The 20,025-nt window shown below is 42.7% G+C and overlaps 2 protein-coding genes and 1 long non-coding RNA gene across 3 annotated transcripts; 1 reads left to right on the plus strand and 2 right to left on the minus strand.

Annotated features, from left to right (window-relative positions):
• Positions 1-842: 842 nt before the first annotated feature.
• LOC9266608 (G-type lectin S-receptor-like serine/threonine-protein kinase LECRK2) lies at positions 843-4,012 on the minus strand. The gene has a single exon (XM_015781508.3). It carries the CDS (start codon positions 3,487-3,489, stop codon positions 1,054-1,056), a length of 2,436 nt encoding a protein of 811 aa, XP_015636994.1. The 5' UTR covers positions 3,490-4,012; the 3' UTR covers positions 843-1,053.
• A 3,334-nt stretch (positions 4,013-7,346) lies between these two features.
• LOC136356378 (uncharacterized) lies at positions 7,347-11,118 on the plus strand. The gene is made up of 3 exons (XR_010741133.1): positions 7,347-7,498; positions 9,582-9,647; positions 10,773-11,118. It is a non-coding gene; the product is annotated as an uncharacterized lncRNA (long non-coding RNA).
• An 810-nt stretch (positions 11,119-11,928) lies between these two features.
• LOC4335151 (G-type lectin S-receptor-like serine/threonine-protein kinase LECRK3) lies at positions 11,929-14,956 on the minus strand. The gene is given in 2 exon segments (XM_026024586.2): positions 11,929-13,238; positions 13,240-14,956. Coding segments are annotated over 2 exon segments (2,436 nt in total). The 5' UTR covers positions 14,605-14,956; the 3' UTR covers positions 11,929-12,167.
• Between the last annotated feature and the right edge of the window lie 5,069 nt (positions 14,957-20,025).

The following is a 20,025-nucleotide window of genomic DNA, read 5'->3' on the forward strand; positions in this document are numbered from 1 at the left end:
CAATCTGGCCCGGCCTTGAGGCCCATGAAGCCCACGAACGTATTCATTGTCATCGCCTCATTGGCAAGCTATCCATCTCCCAAAGCGAGATGCCCATGCCGGAGTACCAAAATTCCCCAGTAGCAGCCGCCGCCGCCGCCGCCGCCGATTCACCAACCCTTCTCCTCCATCGGCATGTCGCGGGGGGGAGGCCGGCTGCCCCCGCGCTTCTCTCTACCCAGCTGTACCTGTACCTGTACGCCCCCCACAATCCCAGTCGCCTCGCTTCCTTCACATTTTCTGGGTGCCAAGCTGCTACGATTAGTTTTTGCTGTGCTCTGTTTTTTTTTTTCTCTCTCAATGATTCAATGTATGCGGGAATACATCAGTCATGGTTGAATTTATGGTGAAATTAATGGGGTTTTGAACTATTTGGTTCGTCTAATCGTCCGTAGGACCAAGTAATTTGGTAGAACAAATGGAATCTTTTTAGAGCATCCCCAAGAACGCCCGATCCTGCACATTACTGTAGAGACGCGTCTAATTAAGTGGCCAACTTACTTACGGAGTACATCTCGATCTCGATGAAAGAGGTTGCCAAGTTATTCTGTGAATATTAATTTTGTGTATTTTCTGTTCTTTTCCTTTCCAATAGAAAAAAGGAGGTGTTTTTTTATAGATGTGAAATATGCTGGTAAGAACATATGTACACTCTTTCAGTATAAGAACATATAAGAAGTAGCCAAGGATTATTTGATTCCAAATTTCCAATTGCAGGATCATGTGGTTGTAGAGGAGATAATATTACTTCATGATCAAACATATTTAAAGTCATCTATTTCAGTAAGAAAATGTTTGACTCAAACAGATTCAGAGGCTCAGAGCTCATTGTATCATAATCTTTCATACGTATGTAAACATTATTTGTTGCAGGCAGGCATGAGTGCCCTGAATAACATGACTCATATCATGCTTTAAGCCTTTAACACGAAGCCCTATATCGAAGAAGTATCAGTCTAAAGAATGCTATTGCTTCAAATTACAATCTGTTGTTTATTAACAGGAATGCTTCTATCATGCGAGTGAACTGATATAGGACGAAGGGTCAGGAGGCGTTGGGATTTGTACTGCTCCATCAAGCATCTGCATCACCTTATGCATTGTTGGCCGCATCGATGGCTCCTCCTGGAGGCACCACAGTGCCACAGCAACGAAGCGCTCCACCTTTTTTATGTTGAAGATTGCCTCGTCATCGCTCGCCACCAGCAAGTCAATCCTCCCACACCTGTAGCAATCATTTGCCCAATAAGTTAGTATTGTCTGCTCCTCATCTGCAACTTCTAATTCCACATTCTTCCTGCAGCACACAAGCTCAAGCAGGATCACTCCAAAGCTATAAACGTCGACCTTAGAAGTAATCCCTATGTTCTTGAACCACTCAGGTGCAACATATCCTCGAGTACCCCGAATGCCGGTGTTTGTTTGTGTCTGATTCACCGGAAGAAGCTTTGCTAGACCAAAATCTGAAATCTTTGCTACAAAATTATCATCGAGAAGGATATTCTGTGGTTTCATATCGCAGTGGATGATTTGTTTATTACACTCCTCATGTAGGTAGAACAGTCCTCGTGAAACCCCAAGTGCTACTTGAACACGGAGGCTCCAATGCGGATGACTATCGTTGAAGAGGAATGTATTGAGTGAGCCATTGCTCATGAACTCATACACTAGCAGCTTTTCAGTTCCCTCATTGCAAAAACCAAGCAGTCTAACTAAGTTCCTGTGAAACGTCTGCCCAATGGTTTGGACTTCCACCAAGAACTCCTTTTGTGCTTCCTGCTGAAGCTTTTCGATTTTCTTGACTGCGATGTTAGTTCCACACTCATCTTGCAGCTGTCCTTTGTAGACAATACCTGAGGCTCCTGTACCAAGTACCTCATGGAAACCACCGGTTGCCTTTTCCAGCTCTCTGTAAGTGAAAATCTTTGAAGGTAATCCAGAATTACTGGGTAGTTGCGATAACTGGGTTTTCTTCCTCGAGGTGATACTACAATAAGTACCAAAAAGCAGAACAAAGATTAGGAGAAAGTTCACCAATACAGAGCTTCCAAAAAACAATGAGCTCCCAAGAATCCAATACTTTTTGTCCTTCTTCCATTTGCTGGAGCCGCTGCTGATCATGGATGGTGAATTGGTGCTCCTAGGCACCTTAAGAAGAACTGTCGCCTGTAAACTGGAATCCATATTCCCATTTGATAAAGGGAGCTTCTTTTTATAACAAGTGTTTGAGGGTTTATTGAACACGGCAACGGAGCAGAAGCAATCAATGACGCACAGCCTTCGGCATTCGGTCTCATCTATCGGGCTGTACTGCTCATAGTCAGATAGAGGCCAATTAATGCGATCAATTGGTGTCATCTCATACTGCACCATTGCTGCTGTCTCATCTAGATCACAGCTTTGTGGCTCAAAATCTGGCCTGCAACCTTTGTATGTCCTCTCATTGTCGAAGAACTTGTACCTCTGTGGGCATAGACAATTTGTTGTGTTCTTGGTGCCATCAAAGGTACAGTAACTGTTGAAGCCGCATGCACCACTGCCTACCTTTGTTTGAATTGTCTGGCAGATGTTCTCCGGAAGTGCATCCACCGCTCTCCATTGCTCTTGCCATAAGCTCCTGGCCTGTTTGCTCTTTGGGTAAATATATTGCCGGAACACACCATCTGTATCAAGGGTTGCACGGTGGAAGAAATCACCCATAGAGTCCACTCCTGCAGAAGTGATGTTTATCTGTGAACCATTAGTCAGCGTGAAGTATATCCTTCCAGTTTCATTGAACACCAGCTGTGAGCCATTCCCCACTGTGTTACTGGCCCAGTATGGATCATGGTAGTATGCAGAAGGTACAGCAACTAGATACAGCACAAGATTACCGTCATCTTGAACATTTAGTTGAAACCGGCCATTGGAATAGTCTGTGGCGAGGAGACGGCTGTGGAGTGCTGTCCCTAGTGGGAGCACTTGTGTGGGTAGGATGGTATCAGAAGGGTCACCAAAGGACTCCCACTTTGTTGCGCCATCAGTGCCTAAAAGCCTGAAATTACCGGTGTCGAGCATTCTAGCATAGCCCACATCAGTGACTCGTGGATTCCATACCTCGTTGCCAGATGGATCGCGAAGAGAGAGTGCTCCATCAGCGAGCTTGAGGATAGAGCCAGCTTGGACTTGTATCGGTATTGTATCATCTTGCCTATTGGAGCTAGTCTTGGCATACCAGATGACGGTCTTGTCAGCGATCTTGTTGAACCAGACAGCGAGCAGGTATGAGGAGGAGTTTCCATCTACCGCCAGAAAACCGAATGCAAAATCAGCAGTGGGCGAGATCCATGAGTTGTTTATCCCCTGGGGTGTCAAAGAGGAGCCTATGCTGATGTTTAGCTGAGCTTGGGCAGATTTGGTGCAGTATAGTAGCAAGAGTTGCAGGATGGGCAAGAACAGGAGAGGTGCCATTGCTATTGATCAACCTTTTGCTCGTACTAGATGACAACAAAACTTATAGCCCTTGGAGAGCGGCATTTGTTAGTCTTGATCACTTCCATACTTGACTAACCAAAAGTTTCTCTGCGAGGCAACCGGTTGAACCTGTCAAATGCAATTACAAAGCTGTCAATATGATAGACATAAGAGGGAGATTGGTTCACATTTCCTTATCAAAACTATAGAAAATGTCGGCTTTGAATGCATTGACCACCTGTATGGAGAGAGAAAGAAAGACGTGTTCAGAAGTCTTTAGAGAAAGAAATACGTGTTCAGAAGTCTTTCTATGTGTTTCTTTCCTCCTGAGGTTGGTCTTTCCAACCGCGTTTCAGAAGAACAGTTTTGGCCAGCTTGTATGGTTATGGTCAAGCCAGGTGTAATCTTTTCATGGTAATATAGGAGTACACTGTAACATTAATTGATCAGGTTTTTTGACGCAGTCAGAACCTGCTTTGCTGATCGTAAGGCCATTCCTACTGTGAGATTCATTTTGAGGTTTCCAAAAGTCACCTAATCTAGATAAGCTCGGATAGGATTAAACATATAGACCTCCAAATTACAGTTTCACATAGATGATTTTGTTTCCTTCCTTCTATTCATAAATTTTTTGACAATGTCCCATGTGGCATTTAATTTAATCAGAATAAAACCTCTTATGAAACCTGCACTAAAAATGGCCTAATATATGTTTTAGCCATTTCTACCACGCAAAGTCAGTGCTCCATTCAAGGGGAGCTAGGACACATTGACTAATGATGTCTGTCTGTATTTAATTTAATCAGAATGAAACTCTTATGAAACCATGGTAGCAACATATATTTTGAACATTTAACTGGTCAATTGGAATCAGTACTTCCTGAGTCCTTTCCAAGCTTGCGTTGCAGAAGTCTTCAAGTCCCCCAGGTCCACGTTAGGTCAAGACGGTTTAGTCCCTAGCCATTCTAGTCTTAAAACAATTTAGTCCCTCGTCAGTTCGAAAAACCCTATTTGCCACCCTGCGAAAGAAATCTAAGTCACCACACCTTGTTCTCCATCCTCGCAGCCACCCAAGCACACTGTATGTTTGTGACAGGCTTGAAGAAGACGGCAGCATGGCTATCTTCTTCGTTTTTCTCCTCCACCCCTTCCCTCTCAATGACTTAGGGATCCTTGGATCCGAAGTCTCTGGCGCCAGCCACAGTTCCAATGCAGTGTCGAGGAGGACGGTTGTGACTTTGACATTGGTGCGGCAAGGTATCATCAATCATGGTTTTGGCATTACTGACAACTCCGACTTTAGCCATGGCTCTGGCATCTCTGGTGTGTTTGTGACAAGGCCATGTCGGTCATGGCTCTAGCATATCCGGCGACGATAAGGCATTCCGGCATGGCACGGTAGAGATATCCTCTCCCTGTCATTTGCTGCATTGTCATCCGAGCACGACAGTAGCAGGTTGCAAAGGCATTGCCTAGCTTCTTGTGCGATAGACAAAGGATATGGGGGCACCCAGATCTCACCAAGAACGGTATGACTTCGCCGACAAAAGTTGCGCTGGTAGCTAATGGCAGTGCAACAAGGGCGTCATGCCTTGATCTAGCCTTGACTGCCATCACCTTGTAGCTAATCCTCATGACAGCATTTTCATCAATAGTTAAGGGCTTCCACACCAACTTGTAGAGCAATGTCATTTTAGCTATAATTTATGGTATTATCTACACCCTCATATCATTCATTCTTCATGGATCATACGGATTGCGGAAATGTGTATTGGCTTGACTGCAACACAATAATTGTATGGTAGCATGTCTAGAGAAGATTGCAGACTGTCACACCCTGAAGTTTTCTCTTTTTCTAGCCTTAATTCAATTAATAAATTGCCTCAAGAAATAATTCAATTTAACCTCGAGCTAAACCCAAATTAATAAATGCAATTAATAATTGGAAATAGCATGGTGGGATTTTTCTTGAGTTCCCCATGTTTAAATACATTAAGAGGATTATTAGTGGAATTTTCTGAGCAAAGAAAATAATTTTAATAATTAAAATCAATTATTGAAATTAAATTAAAAGTTAACCTCCTTTTATCTCTCTTTTCGGCTGTGGGCCATTTTCAGCCCACTCCTCCGCGCACACGCTCTCTCCTTTGGGTCGGCCCGTAGCCACAGCCCAGCTACAGCCGCCGCGCCCCATCTCTCCCTAGGTGTAAACATCCCTCCTTCCAAAACCGCGTAGCTAGCCTATCCCACTTATACATACCACTCCACTTACACTTTTCATTCTCACATCGTGTAAAAGGGTTATCTCGAGAGTGATATGGTTGAAGGGACAAGCCCTTATAAGTTAGTTCCACTCTTGCTAAACTAGCAAGGTGGTACTAAACATACGTATACAATGCTCATGGGCCACACATGCCTCATCCTAATTGGGCCAGGATGTTACATACACCCCCCCAAGGACCTGATGCCCCGTTGACACAACTTACCCAGATAGCCACACATGCACATTGGGAAATGTCCAGGAACACACTCCCCCCTTAGCACACGTCCAGTGTCCACATGCTCCATGCGCCATATGCTTGCACACTGACCCGTACATGCAACGGCGAGGGTCAGCTCTGATACCATTTAGAACAACCCTCCCTCCAAAACCGTGTAGCCCAGCCCAACTGACGGGCAGGCCCACTTACACATACTATCCAACTTAAACTTTCATCCCCGTTTCGTGTAAAAGGGTTAACCCAGGAGTGATATGGTTGGAAGGACAAGCCCTTATAAGTTGGTTCCACTCTTGCTAAACTAGCAAGGTGGTACTAAACGAGCGCACACAACACTCATAGGTCACAAAGGTCTCATCCTAATTGGGCCAGGATATCACACTGGGTCGCCGTCAGGTAGGACCACTGTTGGGCCCATCTTCAACCTTCGCAGGCAAAGCCAGAGGGCGTAACCGCCGCCCCGTGCGCCCCGTCCACCTCGCGGCGCCCACTTTGCACATGTCGCCCTCTTCCACGCCCCCGCACCCCACTCTCCCCACGCTTCGTGCTTGTGGAGGGCGTGGTATTCGATTTTCGAATCCCGGCCACATCTCTCTCTCTCCTCTCCCACATCCGCTACAAAATCCACCCCCTACCGGCCAAGTCTGAGCTCCCACCGCTATATAAACGATCCTCGTGATCCCCTCCTCCCTTTCCCTCTTCTGCCGCTCGTTCCCGTCTTTCTCGAAGTGGTTGTAGAGGTTCAAGTAGCGCGGAGCAAGGCAAGCCATGCATCCCTCATTGAACATATTATACCTATATTGCAAATGTCTCGCTTTCTTATTTTATAATGTCAGAATTATCCGTTATAACATAAGGGTATATGGTTTTATTTTAAATTTTAAATTGAAAAGGTTAAAAAAAATAATAAGAAACTAACCACTCCAGCTTGTGTGGCAACTTGAGAGAAGAGGATTGAGATTTTAGACATCAATTCTAGAAATTGATGGTCAGATTAACATGGGAATTTGATTTTTAGTCCCAATCTTTTGTTTGTTAGAGGTGGTAAAATTTCATTGAGAATTTAGTTAGAGACTAGATAAATCTTAAATGAAAATAGATGGTTAAGTTTTGTTTAGGTAAATTAAAAGAGGAATTTCCTCCGAATTACCACCCATGCCCACGTATATTTTGAAACAGTAAATTTTTAATGGCATGATTATAATTAACCCTATTAAAAATGTCACTCAATTCCCTATCCCCGTCTTACGAAAAACTCTCGTCTCCCCTAATCAAACTGAACATTTTATAGCCACATCCCACAACTCCCCCTAACCTAAGGACCGTTCGTGCGCGTTCGGCTATTTTCTGCCCTTCCTCGTATCCATCTGCGACATTACCCACCGCGCACGGCGGCGACACGGCAGTGGCCGGCCGGGGTACTGGGCTTCAGCGGCTACAGCCTATGGGAGTTTCTGGGCGCTGGCCGCGGCCGCCGGACCGGTGGTCTCCTGACGCGCTTCCACAAGGTCCGGGTGCCATATGATTGTTGCAATTGATGTTTTCACCCATTTTTTTTTTCTCAAAATATTAATTGCGCGTCAGGTAGGGTAGAATTCGCTATGTGGGAATCGATTTAATGCCGAATAAATTACTCTTGTACAAGTAGAATCGCATTTGGTTAATTTGGTGCGTCGTCTCATCTACTGAGGGGATTTAGAGGGTCAGCCTAACGGGATTGTGGAGGATTTGATTTTTCTTTTTGTTGTTGGCATACGATGAATCGAGGTGCTAGTTTTATGTTCGTGGATTTGTTTGAGTGTGTCCTCTTAAGAGAGCCTAACAATGCCTATTAACTGAAGATAGACTTTTGCTTTTATGCAGAATTTATCTAGCTAAGTCAATATTGGTAGTGAAGTTTATTTTCCCTTTTTTCCCTCCTGGAAAATGCAAGTGTAGTTTTGAAGATGTGGATTGTGGAATATGCTGGTTGCTAGAACAGTTTTTTGCCACATTTTGGTTGTCAATAAGAGAAGTTTGTCCCTTGTGATGAGAACAAACATATAGCCCTTAGAGAATGAAATTTGTAGCTCTAAAAAAAAAAGAACGAAATTTGTCAGTCTTGATCACCTTGGAAATTTCCATACTAGACTGAATAAATCCCTACTGTTCTTCGTGATACTTTGAGTCTACAGATATATGGCACAGTGCAGTTTCCTGGTAGATGTCACATGAAGTAAAAACGTTGAATACCATAAGTCCAGAACTTGTGAGGCTGAGGCTGTACTTCTCAAATGCAATTACTACCTGTCACGCCCTAAAAATCGCCTAAATTAAAAATGCATATTTTAAATTATTTTTAGAAATTATTTTAAAAGCCTACAAGCTAAACCCTAATTTTCTAGGAAAATTTTCAACATAAAAATGAGCTAGATAAAATTTTATTAAATACTATGCTTGCTCTTCTATTTTCTAGAATTTTCTGGGAATTATTTGAGCAAGGGAAGTATTTTTAATAATTGAAACAATATTTCACAAATTGTTTTTATTGAAAAAGTTCAAAAAACCCCTCCCTAAGCCGTTGGGCCAAATTCGGCCCAACATCTCTCCTCTCCCGCGCGGCCGAGCCGGCCCAATCGGCCCAGCCGACGCCGCCCGCTCCTCTCTCCTGTGGAGACCGACAGGTGGACCCCACCTGTCGGGAGCTCCTTCAACCTCCAGCCGCCGGCCGGCCTAGCCGAGCTGCCCGAGCCGCCTCCTTTCTCCTCTCAAATCCGCTCCAATCCGGCCCCGATTCCTCCGGGTTTTTGAGGGGATTTTATCCTCTCGTTCTCCTCTATCTTTACCCCCAAGAATCGGAGCAATCCGTTGAGTATTCTCTCCGAATCGAGTTCGTTTCGAGTTTATCCCTAAAAACCGAGTTTGGATTTTTCCCGAGTCGATTCCTCTCGTTTGGAGTTCGATCTCTTCAATCCAAGCTTATATAAAGCATCCCCTCGTCGCCCTCTTTCGTTTGCCCCCTTTCCCGAGCTCTCTCGTGCCTCGTAGTGCCGTCGCCGCGTTGTTTTTGTTCGCCGCCGCCGCCGGCCGTCTTCAGTCGCGCCGCCGCGCCGCTCCCGTTGTCGCCGCCGCTTGCCGCCGCCGCCGTTAGGTGCACTGTGGTGAGGAGAACCTCGGTCGCCCGTCCTTCTTCGCCGCCGACCACCGGAGTCCGCCGTCGTCGTCAAGCCGAGCCGCCGCCGCCGTCCTCTTCGTCGCCGGCCGTCATCGTTCGTCGGTAGACGTTGTGGTGAGTACCGTTGGGTTCGCCTCGTCGTCCTCTACGCGTAGGTGTCCTCCGATCGCTCGGCCCAGGTCCCTAGCTCCGGCGAGCTTGCAACCCTAATCGGCCGGCCGTGGGTGACGTCATGCTGACGTCATCATCTTTTCTTTTTCCCGATTTTCTAATAGATTAAAACTTCGGAAAATCATAACTAAATAACCGTAGATCCGTTTTAGGTGGTTCAAGTTGCTAAATTTTTTTAAAATCAAGATCTACATGTTAAAAATATCCACATGTACTGTTTATGCTTGTTTTTGTACTGTTTTGTTGATTTTGTTTAATTGCTTTAGTTTCCGACGTTCCGGAGGAGAGCGTTTCCTTTGAGGAAGGTTCCGAAGCGTTTGCGGAAGCCCAAGGCAAGTCACACAGATCCCAAACAACCCTTTGAGCATGTTGAACCCGTTTAAAGCTATTATTTTATTTCAACTATGCATTGTTTTCGAATGTCATCGGGTGGTGAACCTTTCCCGGTTATTTATTGGCCGAAGATGACTTTATTTTCCTATGGGTTATAATTTGATTAGCATGAACCTTATATATTGGATTGGTTCAGCTAAATGCTATATGTAAGTTTGCTTAGCCATGCCTAGAAACATAGCTAATTAAAGGGATTAATTATAAACTATGTTATTATTATTAATGATGGTTATTAAATGGTAGCTCACGATGGCTGATCGTGTGATGTTAATTAATTGATAATTAAAACCTGGTTAAGGTGGGTTGTGAGCACATGGTTTTGATGGTTGTGCTCATGACAATTAAGGACCGGTTCGCGAGCTACTGTTGTGAAACATTTATCGTGCCAACCACAAGCCAGCGTGGGCAACGGCTTTATCTTTTGTATAGCGTGATTCATTATAGTGCGTCATACTGAGAAGTGGCGAGAAGTCCACGGGGGTCGCTGGGGAGTCCATGCCTTGTTTATAAGGGGGTGATTATGATCCAGGAAAGGTGCGCTGTAATGGGTTATGTTGTGCGAGGGGTATTGTCACAACTCCTTTCCGAGGTACCGTGGTGGTATTGAGGCACATGGTGACATGATGTGGGGTTGTGTCTTGTGGGTACAGTGGTACACCTCTGATCAGAGTTTAAACTATTCGAATAGCCGTACCCGCGGTTATGGGTGAGTTGAGCAATGTTTTTCGTGATTAGTCTCACACTACTCAATAATGTTAATAATGTGATAATTAATTGGACTCCTGGTTTGGAATGGATAATTCCTGGTTTGGAGGTTTAATTTGTTCAACTGGGGTTGGTTGTTCAAATATGGTTGGGCCTATGCAACATGGGTGTGTTGTATAGTGTTATTTAATATTGATTAATTATTCAACTGTTTTTACTATTCTCTTAAATGTTTATTAAATGCTGTTTCTGCAAATGAGCTATATTATGCCATCCTTTGTTATCCTGTGCACTTGCATATTTGCTGTGTGACTTGTTGAGTATGTCATATGCTCATTCTTGCAATATTCATTCATCAGAAGAGGAGTATCTCAGTGAAGGTGATGATCTGGAGGATTAGGCTTGTTCTCGGTTAAGATGCCTGTGGAGTGGAGTCGCCATAGCTGTTCCGTAGTTTGTTATCGTTTTTTTTCTTTTCCGCTGCGTAGAATGTTATTCTTTGGGAGGAACTATCCACCTCTGTAATAATTTATTTTATTTGCGAATATTAAATAGTCTTTTATTTGAACTCTATTATTAATTTGTCATTGTGTGCCTCGGTTGATTCCTGGACGAGGGTTTAACACACATGTAAGCGTTTGGAATTTTGGATAGAAATTCCGGGCGTGACACTACCTTTTCAACAAAATCCTGTCATTCAGACTATTCCTCATCAGTAATTCATTTCCTCAGTACTACTTTAGAAAAGGGCGAGCTCTGGATGCATTGACTAGGAAGATGAAAGAGAGAAGAAAATATATGTTTCAGAACACTGTGTCTCAGAAAAATTGTGTGTCTTGGAAAAATTGTTTTGGCCAGCTTATGATCATTTTAAAACCAGCTAGAATCTGTTTGCCAGAATCCATTTAATATTAATCAGATCTGGCACAATCAGGTCCTGCATTGCTGATTGAAACATTGTGTTTCATGTTCCCTGTTTTCCAGTTAGCAATGAACACTGTTCTGCATACCTCAAACATAATTCCCTCTATCACTAATGACCCCATAAAGGTACAGTTAAAACAAATCCTGTTAGTTTGTTCTTCTCTCACAATTTGTATATGCACTATGCTTTTTGTTTGTTTCCCACCAGAAATAGATTGTATCAGTAACAGACTTTTGTTAAGAACTACACACTTCTATTACATAAGTACATGCTTGATCCAGTAGTTTAGCTTAACTGATAAAGTAAATGGCCGGTCCTGCACATTACTGTAGAGATGCATCTAACTGAATGGCCAACTTACTTATATCTCCAAAGAAGTGGTCTCGTTATTTTGTGAATATTAATTTAGTACATTTTTCTGTTCCTTTCCTTTTCTTTCTTTCGTTTTTCTTTTTTGTAACGGACATGTTATTTTGAAGATGTAAAATACTATATATGCTGATAAGAACATATATACAACATTTCAAGAAACCATATAGCTTTTTTTTATTCCAATTGCAGAAACCATATAGTTGTAGAAGAGATGAAATAAGTTCATGGTCAAGAATATCTAATATCATCTCTTTCTATATAAGAAAATGTTTTAATCCGACAGGTTCATAGTCAGTGATACACATAGTGACATGCATCTATCTGCATCTTTCATAGATATGTAAGCTACTTATTGTAGGTAAGCATCAGTGCCCGAACACAATGCCTTATTGAGGAATCAGTCTAAAGCATGCTCTTGCTTCAAACTACAATCTATTTATTAACAGGAAGACTGTTTTCATGCAAGTGAACTGATATAGGAGGAAGGATCAGGAGGCGTTGGTATTTGTACTGCTCCATCAAGCATTTGTGTCACCTTAAGCATGGTTGGCCGCATCGATGGCTCCTCCTGGAGGCACCACAGTGCCACAGCAACGAAGCGCTCCACCTTTTTTATGTTGAAGATTGCCTCGTCATCGCCCGCTACCAGCAAGTCAATCCTCCCACACTTGTAGCAATCATTTGCCCAATAAGTTAGTATTGTCTGCTCTTCATCTAGGACTTCTAATTCCACATTCTTCCTGCAGCACACAAGCTCAAGCAAAATCACCCCAAAGCTATAAACGTCGACCTTAGAAGTAATCCCTATGTTCTTGAACCACTCAGGTGCAACATATCCTCGAGTACCCCGAATGCCGGTGTTTGTTTGTGTCTGATTCACCGGAAGAAGCTTTGCTAGGCCAAAATCTGAAATCTTTGCTACAAAATTATCATCGAGAAGGATATTCTGTGGTTTCATATCGCAGTGGATGATTTGTTTATTACACTCCTCATGTAGGTAGAGCAGTCCTCGTGCCACCCCAAGTGCGACTTGAACACGGAGGCTCCAATGTGGATGGGTATCGCTGAAGAGGAATGTATTGAGTGATCCATTGCTCATGAACTCATACACTAACAGCCTTTCAGTTCCCTCGTTGCAAAAACCAAGCAGTCTAACTAAGTTCCTGTGAAATGTCTGCCCAATGGTTTGGACTTCCACCAAGAACTCCTTTTGTGCTTCCTGCTGAAGCTTTTCGATTTTCTTGACCGCGATGTTAGTCCCAAACTCATCTTGCAGCTGTCCTTTGTAGACAACACCAGAGGCTCCTGTGCCAAGTACTTCTTGGAAACCACCGGTTGCCTTTTCCAGCTCGCTGTAAGTGAAAATCTTTGGAGGTAATCCAGAGTTATTGGACGGTTGCGATAACTGGGTTTTCTTCCTCGAGGTGATACTACAATAAGTACCAAAAAGCATAACAGAGATTAGGAGAAAGTTCACCAATACAGAGCTTCCAAAAAGTAATGAACTCCCAAGAATCCAATACTTTTTGGTCCTCCTTCCATTTGCTTGAGCCGCTGCTGAACACGGATGGTGAATTGGTGCTCCTAGGCACCTTAATAAGAACTGTCCTCGGTACATTGACATCCATTTTACCGTTCGACAAAGGGAACCTTTTCTTCCAACAAGTGCTTGAAGCTTTATCGAACACAGCTACGGCACAGAAACAATCAGTCACACACAGCCTTCGGCATTCGGTCTGATCTATGGGATTGTATTGCTCATAGTCAGATAGAGGCCAATCAACGCGATCGATTGGTGCCATGTCATACTGCAACATTGCTGTCGTCTCATCCAGATCACAGTTTTGTGGCTCAAAATCTGGCCTGCAGCCTTTGTATTTCCTTTTATCATCGATGAACTTATAATTCTGTGGGCATAAACAACTTGTCGTGTTCTTGGTGCCATCAATGGTGCAGTAACTGTTAAAGCCGCATGCTCCACTACCCACCATTGTTTGTATTGACTGGCAGATGTTTTCTGGAAGTACATCGACTGCAGTCCATTGCTCTGGCCATAAGGGCCTGGCATGTATGTTTTTTGGGTAAACATATTGCCGGAACACACCATCTGTGTCAAGGGTAGCACGATGGAAGAAATCACCCATAGAGTCCACCCCTGCAGAAGTGATATTTACCTGTGAACCATTAATTATAGTGAAGTATATCCTTCCAGTTTCATTGAACACTAGCTGTGAGCCATTGTCCACTGTGTTACTAGCCCAATATGGATCGTATAAGTATCCAGAAGGTACAGCATCTGGATACATAACAAGATTACCATCTCGTTGAACTTTTAGTTGAAATCGGCCATTGGAATAGTCTGTGGCGAGGAGACGGCTGTGGAGTGCCGTCCCCAGTGAAAGCACTTGTGTGGGTAGGATGGTATCAGAAGGGTCACCAAAGGACTCCCACTTTGTTGCGCCATCGGTGCCTAAAAGCCTGAAATTCCCGGTGTCGAGCATTCTAGCATAGCCCACATCAGTGACTTGTGGATTCCATACCTCATTGCCAGATGGATCGCGAAGAGAGAGTGCTCCATCAGCGAGCTTGAGGACAGAGCCAGATTGGACTTGTACCGGTATTGTATCATCTTTCCCATTGGAGCTAGTCCTTGCGTACCAGACGACGGTCTTGTCAGCGATCTTGTTGAACCAGACGGCGAGCAGGTAAGAGGAGGAGTTTCCATCTACCGCCAGAAAACCGAATGCAAAATCAGCAGAGGGCGAGATCCATGAGTTGTTTACCCCCTGGGGTGTCAAAGAGGAGCCTATACTGATGTTTAGCTGAGCTTGGGCAGATTTCGTGCAGTATAGTAGCAAGAGTTGCAGGATGGGCAAGAACAGGAGATGAGCCATTGCTATTGATCAACCTTTTGCTCGTACTGATGACAACAAAACTTATAGCCCTTGGAGAACGGCATTTGTTAGTCTTGAGACCTGTGAGGCAACGGTTGAACCTGTCAAAAGCAATTACAAAGCTGTCAATATGATAGACATGAGAGGGAGATTAGTTCACATTTCATTATCAGAACTTTAGAAAATGTCGGCTTTGAATGCATTAACCATGCTGGGTTCTCCTGACATGATCCTTGCTGGTCTTTCCTACCGCGTTTCAGAAGAACAGTTTTGACCAGCTTAGGTTATGGTCAACCCAGGTTTAATCTTATCATCATAATATAGGAGTACACTGTAACATTAATTGATCAGGTTTTTTTTGACAGAGCCAGAACCTGCTTTGCTGATCGTAAGGCCATTCCTACTGGGAGGTTCATTTTGAGGTTTCCAAAAGTCACCTAATCTAAATAAGCTCGGATTAATGGATGAAACATATAGACCTCCAATTTACAGTTTCATATAGATGGTATTGTTTTTTGACAATGTCCCTGTGGCATTTAATTTAATCAGAATAAAACTCTTATGCATGAAACCTGCACTAAAAATGGCCTAATATATGTTTTAGCCATTTCTACCACGCAACGTCAGTGCTCCATTCAAGGGGAGCTAGGACACATTGACTAATGATGTCCGTCTATCTAATTTAATTAGAATGAAACTCTTATGAAACCATGGTAGCAAGTAGCAACATATATTTTGAACATTGAACTGGTCAATTGGAATCAGTACCTCCTGAGTCCTTTCCAAGCTTGCGTTGCAGAAGTCTTCAAGTCTCCCTGGTCCACGTTAGGTCAAGACGGCTTCTAGAATACTTGCTTCTTTGACAGAACAGAAGGCAAACTCTATTTCAGATTCTGTTTACGGTAAGTACAATGATTGTGCAAAGTCCTTTTTTATTGGCTAAGCTTACAGGTAGGTATGAAAACGGTCGGAAATGATCGGAAAACAGCCTCAACCATTTCCGTAACCTTTCTCGGAAACGAAATCGAAAACGGTAAAGTCAGAAACGAAAACGATATCGGAAATATCGGAAAACCGGAAACAGAACAATACGGACAGAATGTCGGTACAGATCGGAAACCGGTATTAAATACGAAAACATTAAACTATAAAAACATATATTTAACTTTACATAAGTATGTTATATGTATACATAAATTTAAGCTTATACAATATAAATTATAAATTAACTCCATTTTAGCCATGCACAAAAGTTAGATATTTGATTGAAGAGTCAATCAATCTGTAAGTAGAGACATGCCCTATAAATATCGACATATTTAGAATACGGTAATTATCATATTATAAGAAACGGTAATTTCCACAAGAATACGGTAAATACGGAAACGATTGGTATAATAGCAAAACCATTTCCGTTTTCATTTCCATATTTTTTACCATTTCCATTTTTATTTTGGTCGATTACCATTTCCATATGGCTCAACTGGTAGAAAGTCGAAACGAACATCGGTCGGCGGGGAATTACTGTTACCGTTTTCACCCCTACTTACAAGTTTGCACAACTTCAATCCCCGTTAAATGGCTAAAAAATGGGTTAATTTGATCTGTGCCATTGCAAATATGTCTGTTCAGATAAATACCATTATAATTCATTTATGCGTAGCCGTGCCACTCAAATTTTACGAAATTAGAACCATGCTATCACTGTCAGGTTTTCCATCTTCCGAATCGGCACATGGGACTCACCCATCAGATTCTTCTTCTTCCTTACACCCTCCATTATCTTCTTCCTTCCCCATCTCTTCGTCGTGGCAAGGAGCGCGGGCAGGATGGGAGGGGGTCGGCGACGTGTATGGTGTGGCCCTATAGGAGAGCACCGACTAAGGCGACGAGGCCGTGAGCCCCTACGCTTCCATGACCTAGAATGATGGGACACGCAGCACGGTCTTCGCCTCCCTCCTAGCGGCGGCGAACGAGCGGATGGACACGCCGAGCGCGGCATCAGCGGTAGCGAGCGGGAGGAAGGCAAGGCGCCAACACGGAATTCCAAGAACAAGGTGGGTGCATAGTTATGCAAATTACTTTAAAAAGTTCTATGGAAAATTGCTTTTAAAAAATCATACTAATTCCTTTTAAGTTGTTTTTCTAATACTTAATTAACAATGCGCTAATCCATCTCATGCGCTAATTCCCTACTGGCGGCTCGCCTTCCTCTTGCTCGCTGCTGCCGGTGCCATGGTCGGCGTGCCCATCCACTCGTTTGCCGCCAGGAGGAAGGCGAATGGCGTGCTGCATGTCCCATCGTTCCAGATCATGGTCGTGTAGGGGCTGACAGGCTTGTTCCCTTAGTCGGCGCTGTCCTGCAGGGCCACGCCATATGCGTCACCAACCCCCTCCCATCATGCCCGCGCTCCTCGGCATGACGGAGAGATGGGGAAGGAAGAAGATAAAGGAGGATCTAAGGAAGAAGATGAATCTGACGGGTGGGTTACACGTGTAGATAACAAAGAAGATAGAAAACGTGGCGGCGATGGCATGGTTTCAATTTAGTAAATTTGAGTGGCATGGTTACAAATAGATGAATTATAATGGTATTTATCTGAATAGTCATATTTGCAATGACACATATCAAATTAACCCTTAAAAAGTAGGGAACATATCCTATGCACACAAACTTTCCATGCACACCAACTGGCAACTAGCAAACATTACGAAAAAAATTGGACATTTACTCGAAATAGTATTACACATATCTGCAAAGTCTCATATTCAAATTCATTATATTTTAGCCGTAAGAAAAATGTAACATATTTAAGGGTAAAAATCTGTCAAAATTTTATCTTTTTTGTGTTACGGCTGAAATATAATGAATTTAAAGATAAGATTTCGCATGTATTGGAATTATTTGTTCACTTTCTTCTATAATTTTTTGTGACATTTGCTAGTAAACTTATCAGTATAGAATACGTTCCAAGAAAAAAATGTTGGATTGGATATCGGTCCATGAGACGACGAGTGCTTTGTTAGTGAGTAGTGACAGCCAGGATAGTCAAGAGTTATTGAATTGCAATACGGGAGATTTGGAGTTAAGCCTTGAAGTTTTTGTTGCATATGCCAAATAGCCCTGCAATCAATTCACCGCGCGCACGTTAAGTAATTAAACACTCTAACAGCTGGTTGGTTCTTATGTCTATTAGATTAGTTTGTATACCCATTAGGTTGTGTTATTTTGTACATGTTACTAACTTTCTTGTTTTTCACTCGTATGCTTCCCAACTACTAAATAGTGTGCATTTTTTAAAAAAATTCTATAGAAAATTGCTTTAAAAAATCATGCTAATTCTTTTTAAGTTGTTTTAGCTAATACTTAATTAACTATATGCTAATCCATCCTATGTTGCATATCGGGGGTATGTGTTCCCAACTCATACTTCTGAGCTTACATATGTTAAGAGCTTGGCATCTTCTTTCCAGCACAAAGGTGAAACCTTAGCCATTCCAATCTTGAAACAATTTAGTCCCTCAACTGGAAAAAGCCTATTTGCCACCCTGCAAAAGAAATTCAAGCCACCACAGCTTGTTCTCCATCCTCACAGCCACCCAAGCGCGCTCTATGTCTCCAATACACATGAAGATGGCGGCAGCGGGGCTATCTTCTTCATTTTCTCCTCCACCCCCTTCCCTCTCAATGACTTAGGGGTCCTTGGATCTGAAGTCTTAGGCGCCAGCCACAATTTCAATCCAATGATGAGGAGGACGGTTGCGAATTAGGCATTGGTACGGTAAGTAGCCTCGGTCATGGTTTTGGCATTATTGACAACTCTGACTTTGGCCATGGCTCTAGCATTCCCAGTGATGATGGGGCATTCTGATATGGCACCGTAGAGATATCCTCTCCCTGTCATTTGCTGCATCGTCGTCTGAGCACGGCAACAATAGGTTTCAGGGGCATTGCCAAGCGTCTTGTGCGATAGACAGAGGATATGGGGGCACCCAGAGCTCACCGAGAGCGGTATGACTTCGCCAACTAAAGTTGCGCTCACAGCTTCATGCTGGCTAATGGTGGTGGCAACGAGGGCGTCATGCCTTGATCGCCTTGACTGCCATCACCTTGCAGCTAATCCTCATGACAACATTTTCATCAATAGTTAAGGGCTTCCACACCATCTTGAATAGTAGTGTCATTTTATCTTCAATTTATGGTATTATCTACTCCCACATCTCATTGATTCTTCAGATGGACCCTACGGATTATGGAAATGTGTCTTTTGGCTTGACTGCAACACGATCATTTTATGGTAGCAGGTCTATAGAAGGTTGCGATCATTTTATGGTAGCAGGTCTATAAAAGGGTTGCAGATTGCAGTATTTGTGGCATTATAATTGTGCTAAGACTAGGAGGCATGACAGCAATGGCTCAGAACAAAGGAAGGTAATACCGGGGCACTTCGTTTTAGTGTTGCTCGTCGAATACCAGTTTCTCAAATTCAGAGTTAAATAACTATGTTTGGCCTTACATGGTTGTTTTTTTATCATAGTTCAATTGTTAGTTTGATGGACTATGAGCAACACTGAATTATTTTCTTTTTTATATGAAGCGAGGGAAGCTCGTCCCCACGAGAAGGCCGGAAAGGCTAATTAGCGCGTACGTGCCAGATATGTTTCTGGCGCAGACGTCCACGTGTCAATGTCATCAGGAAGATGATTAGCGCCGCGCTGTGCCGTGATTAGTTCCGACTTTTCCGTTTTTGCAATTAAGACGTATCAGAATATATTATTACCGATGTGATCGTAATTAGCATCTTGATTAGTTCCTTTTTGGGAACATATTAGGGTCTAGTTGTTTTTTTGCTTTTGAAATATAATTTAATTTAAGACTTTATATTCTAAATTAAAAACTTTCAACACTAATTTTAAAACTTTCAACCCAAATTTGAAACTTTCGAGTCAAAATTTGAAAAAAAAAATCAACTCAAAATTTGAAAACTTTCAACTCAAAATTTAAAAACTTTCAATTCAAATTTGAAAACTTTCATCTCAAATTTTGAAAACTTTCAACTCAAAATTTTGAAAACTTTCTATTCAAATTTGAAAACTTTCAAATCAAATTTGAAAACTCTCATCCCAAATTTTGAAATCTTTCATTTCAAAATTCAAAAACATTCAATTCAAAATTCAAAAACTTTCAACTCAAATTTAAAATTTTCAATTATTTTAAAACTTTTAACTAAATATTTATGTTTTTTAATATTTAATCCTAATTACCGTAATTAGCACTAATTACTATAAATAAGACTGATTAGGCAATTAGCGGTAACAACATGGGTGGATGGGCCTGAACTGGAATGTTCCGCGTGCTGCTTCTGTAGCCAGCGCACACGCGCCGAGTAGGAACCCCCGAAAAGGCTGGGGCATGACCTA

Source organism: Oryza sativa, chromosome 4, assembly GCF_034140825.1.
Source record: "Oryza sativa Japonica Group chromosome 4, ASM3414082v1".
Taxonomy (NCBI): Eukaryota; Viridiplantae; Streptophyta; class Magnoliopsida; order Poales; family Poaceae; genus Oryza; species Oryza sativa.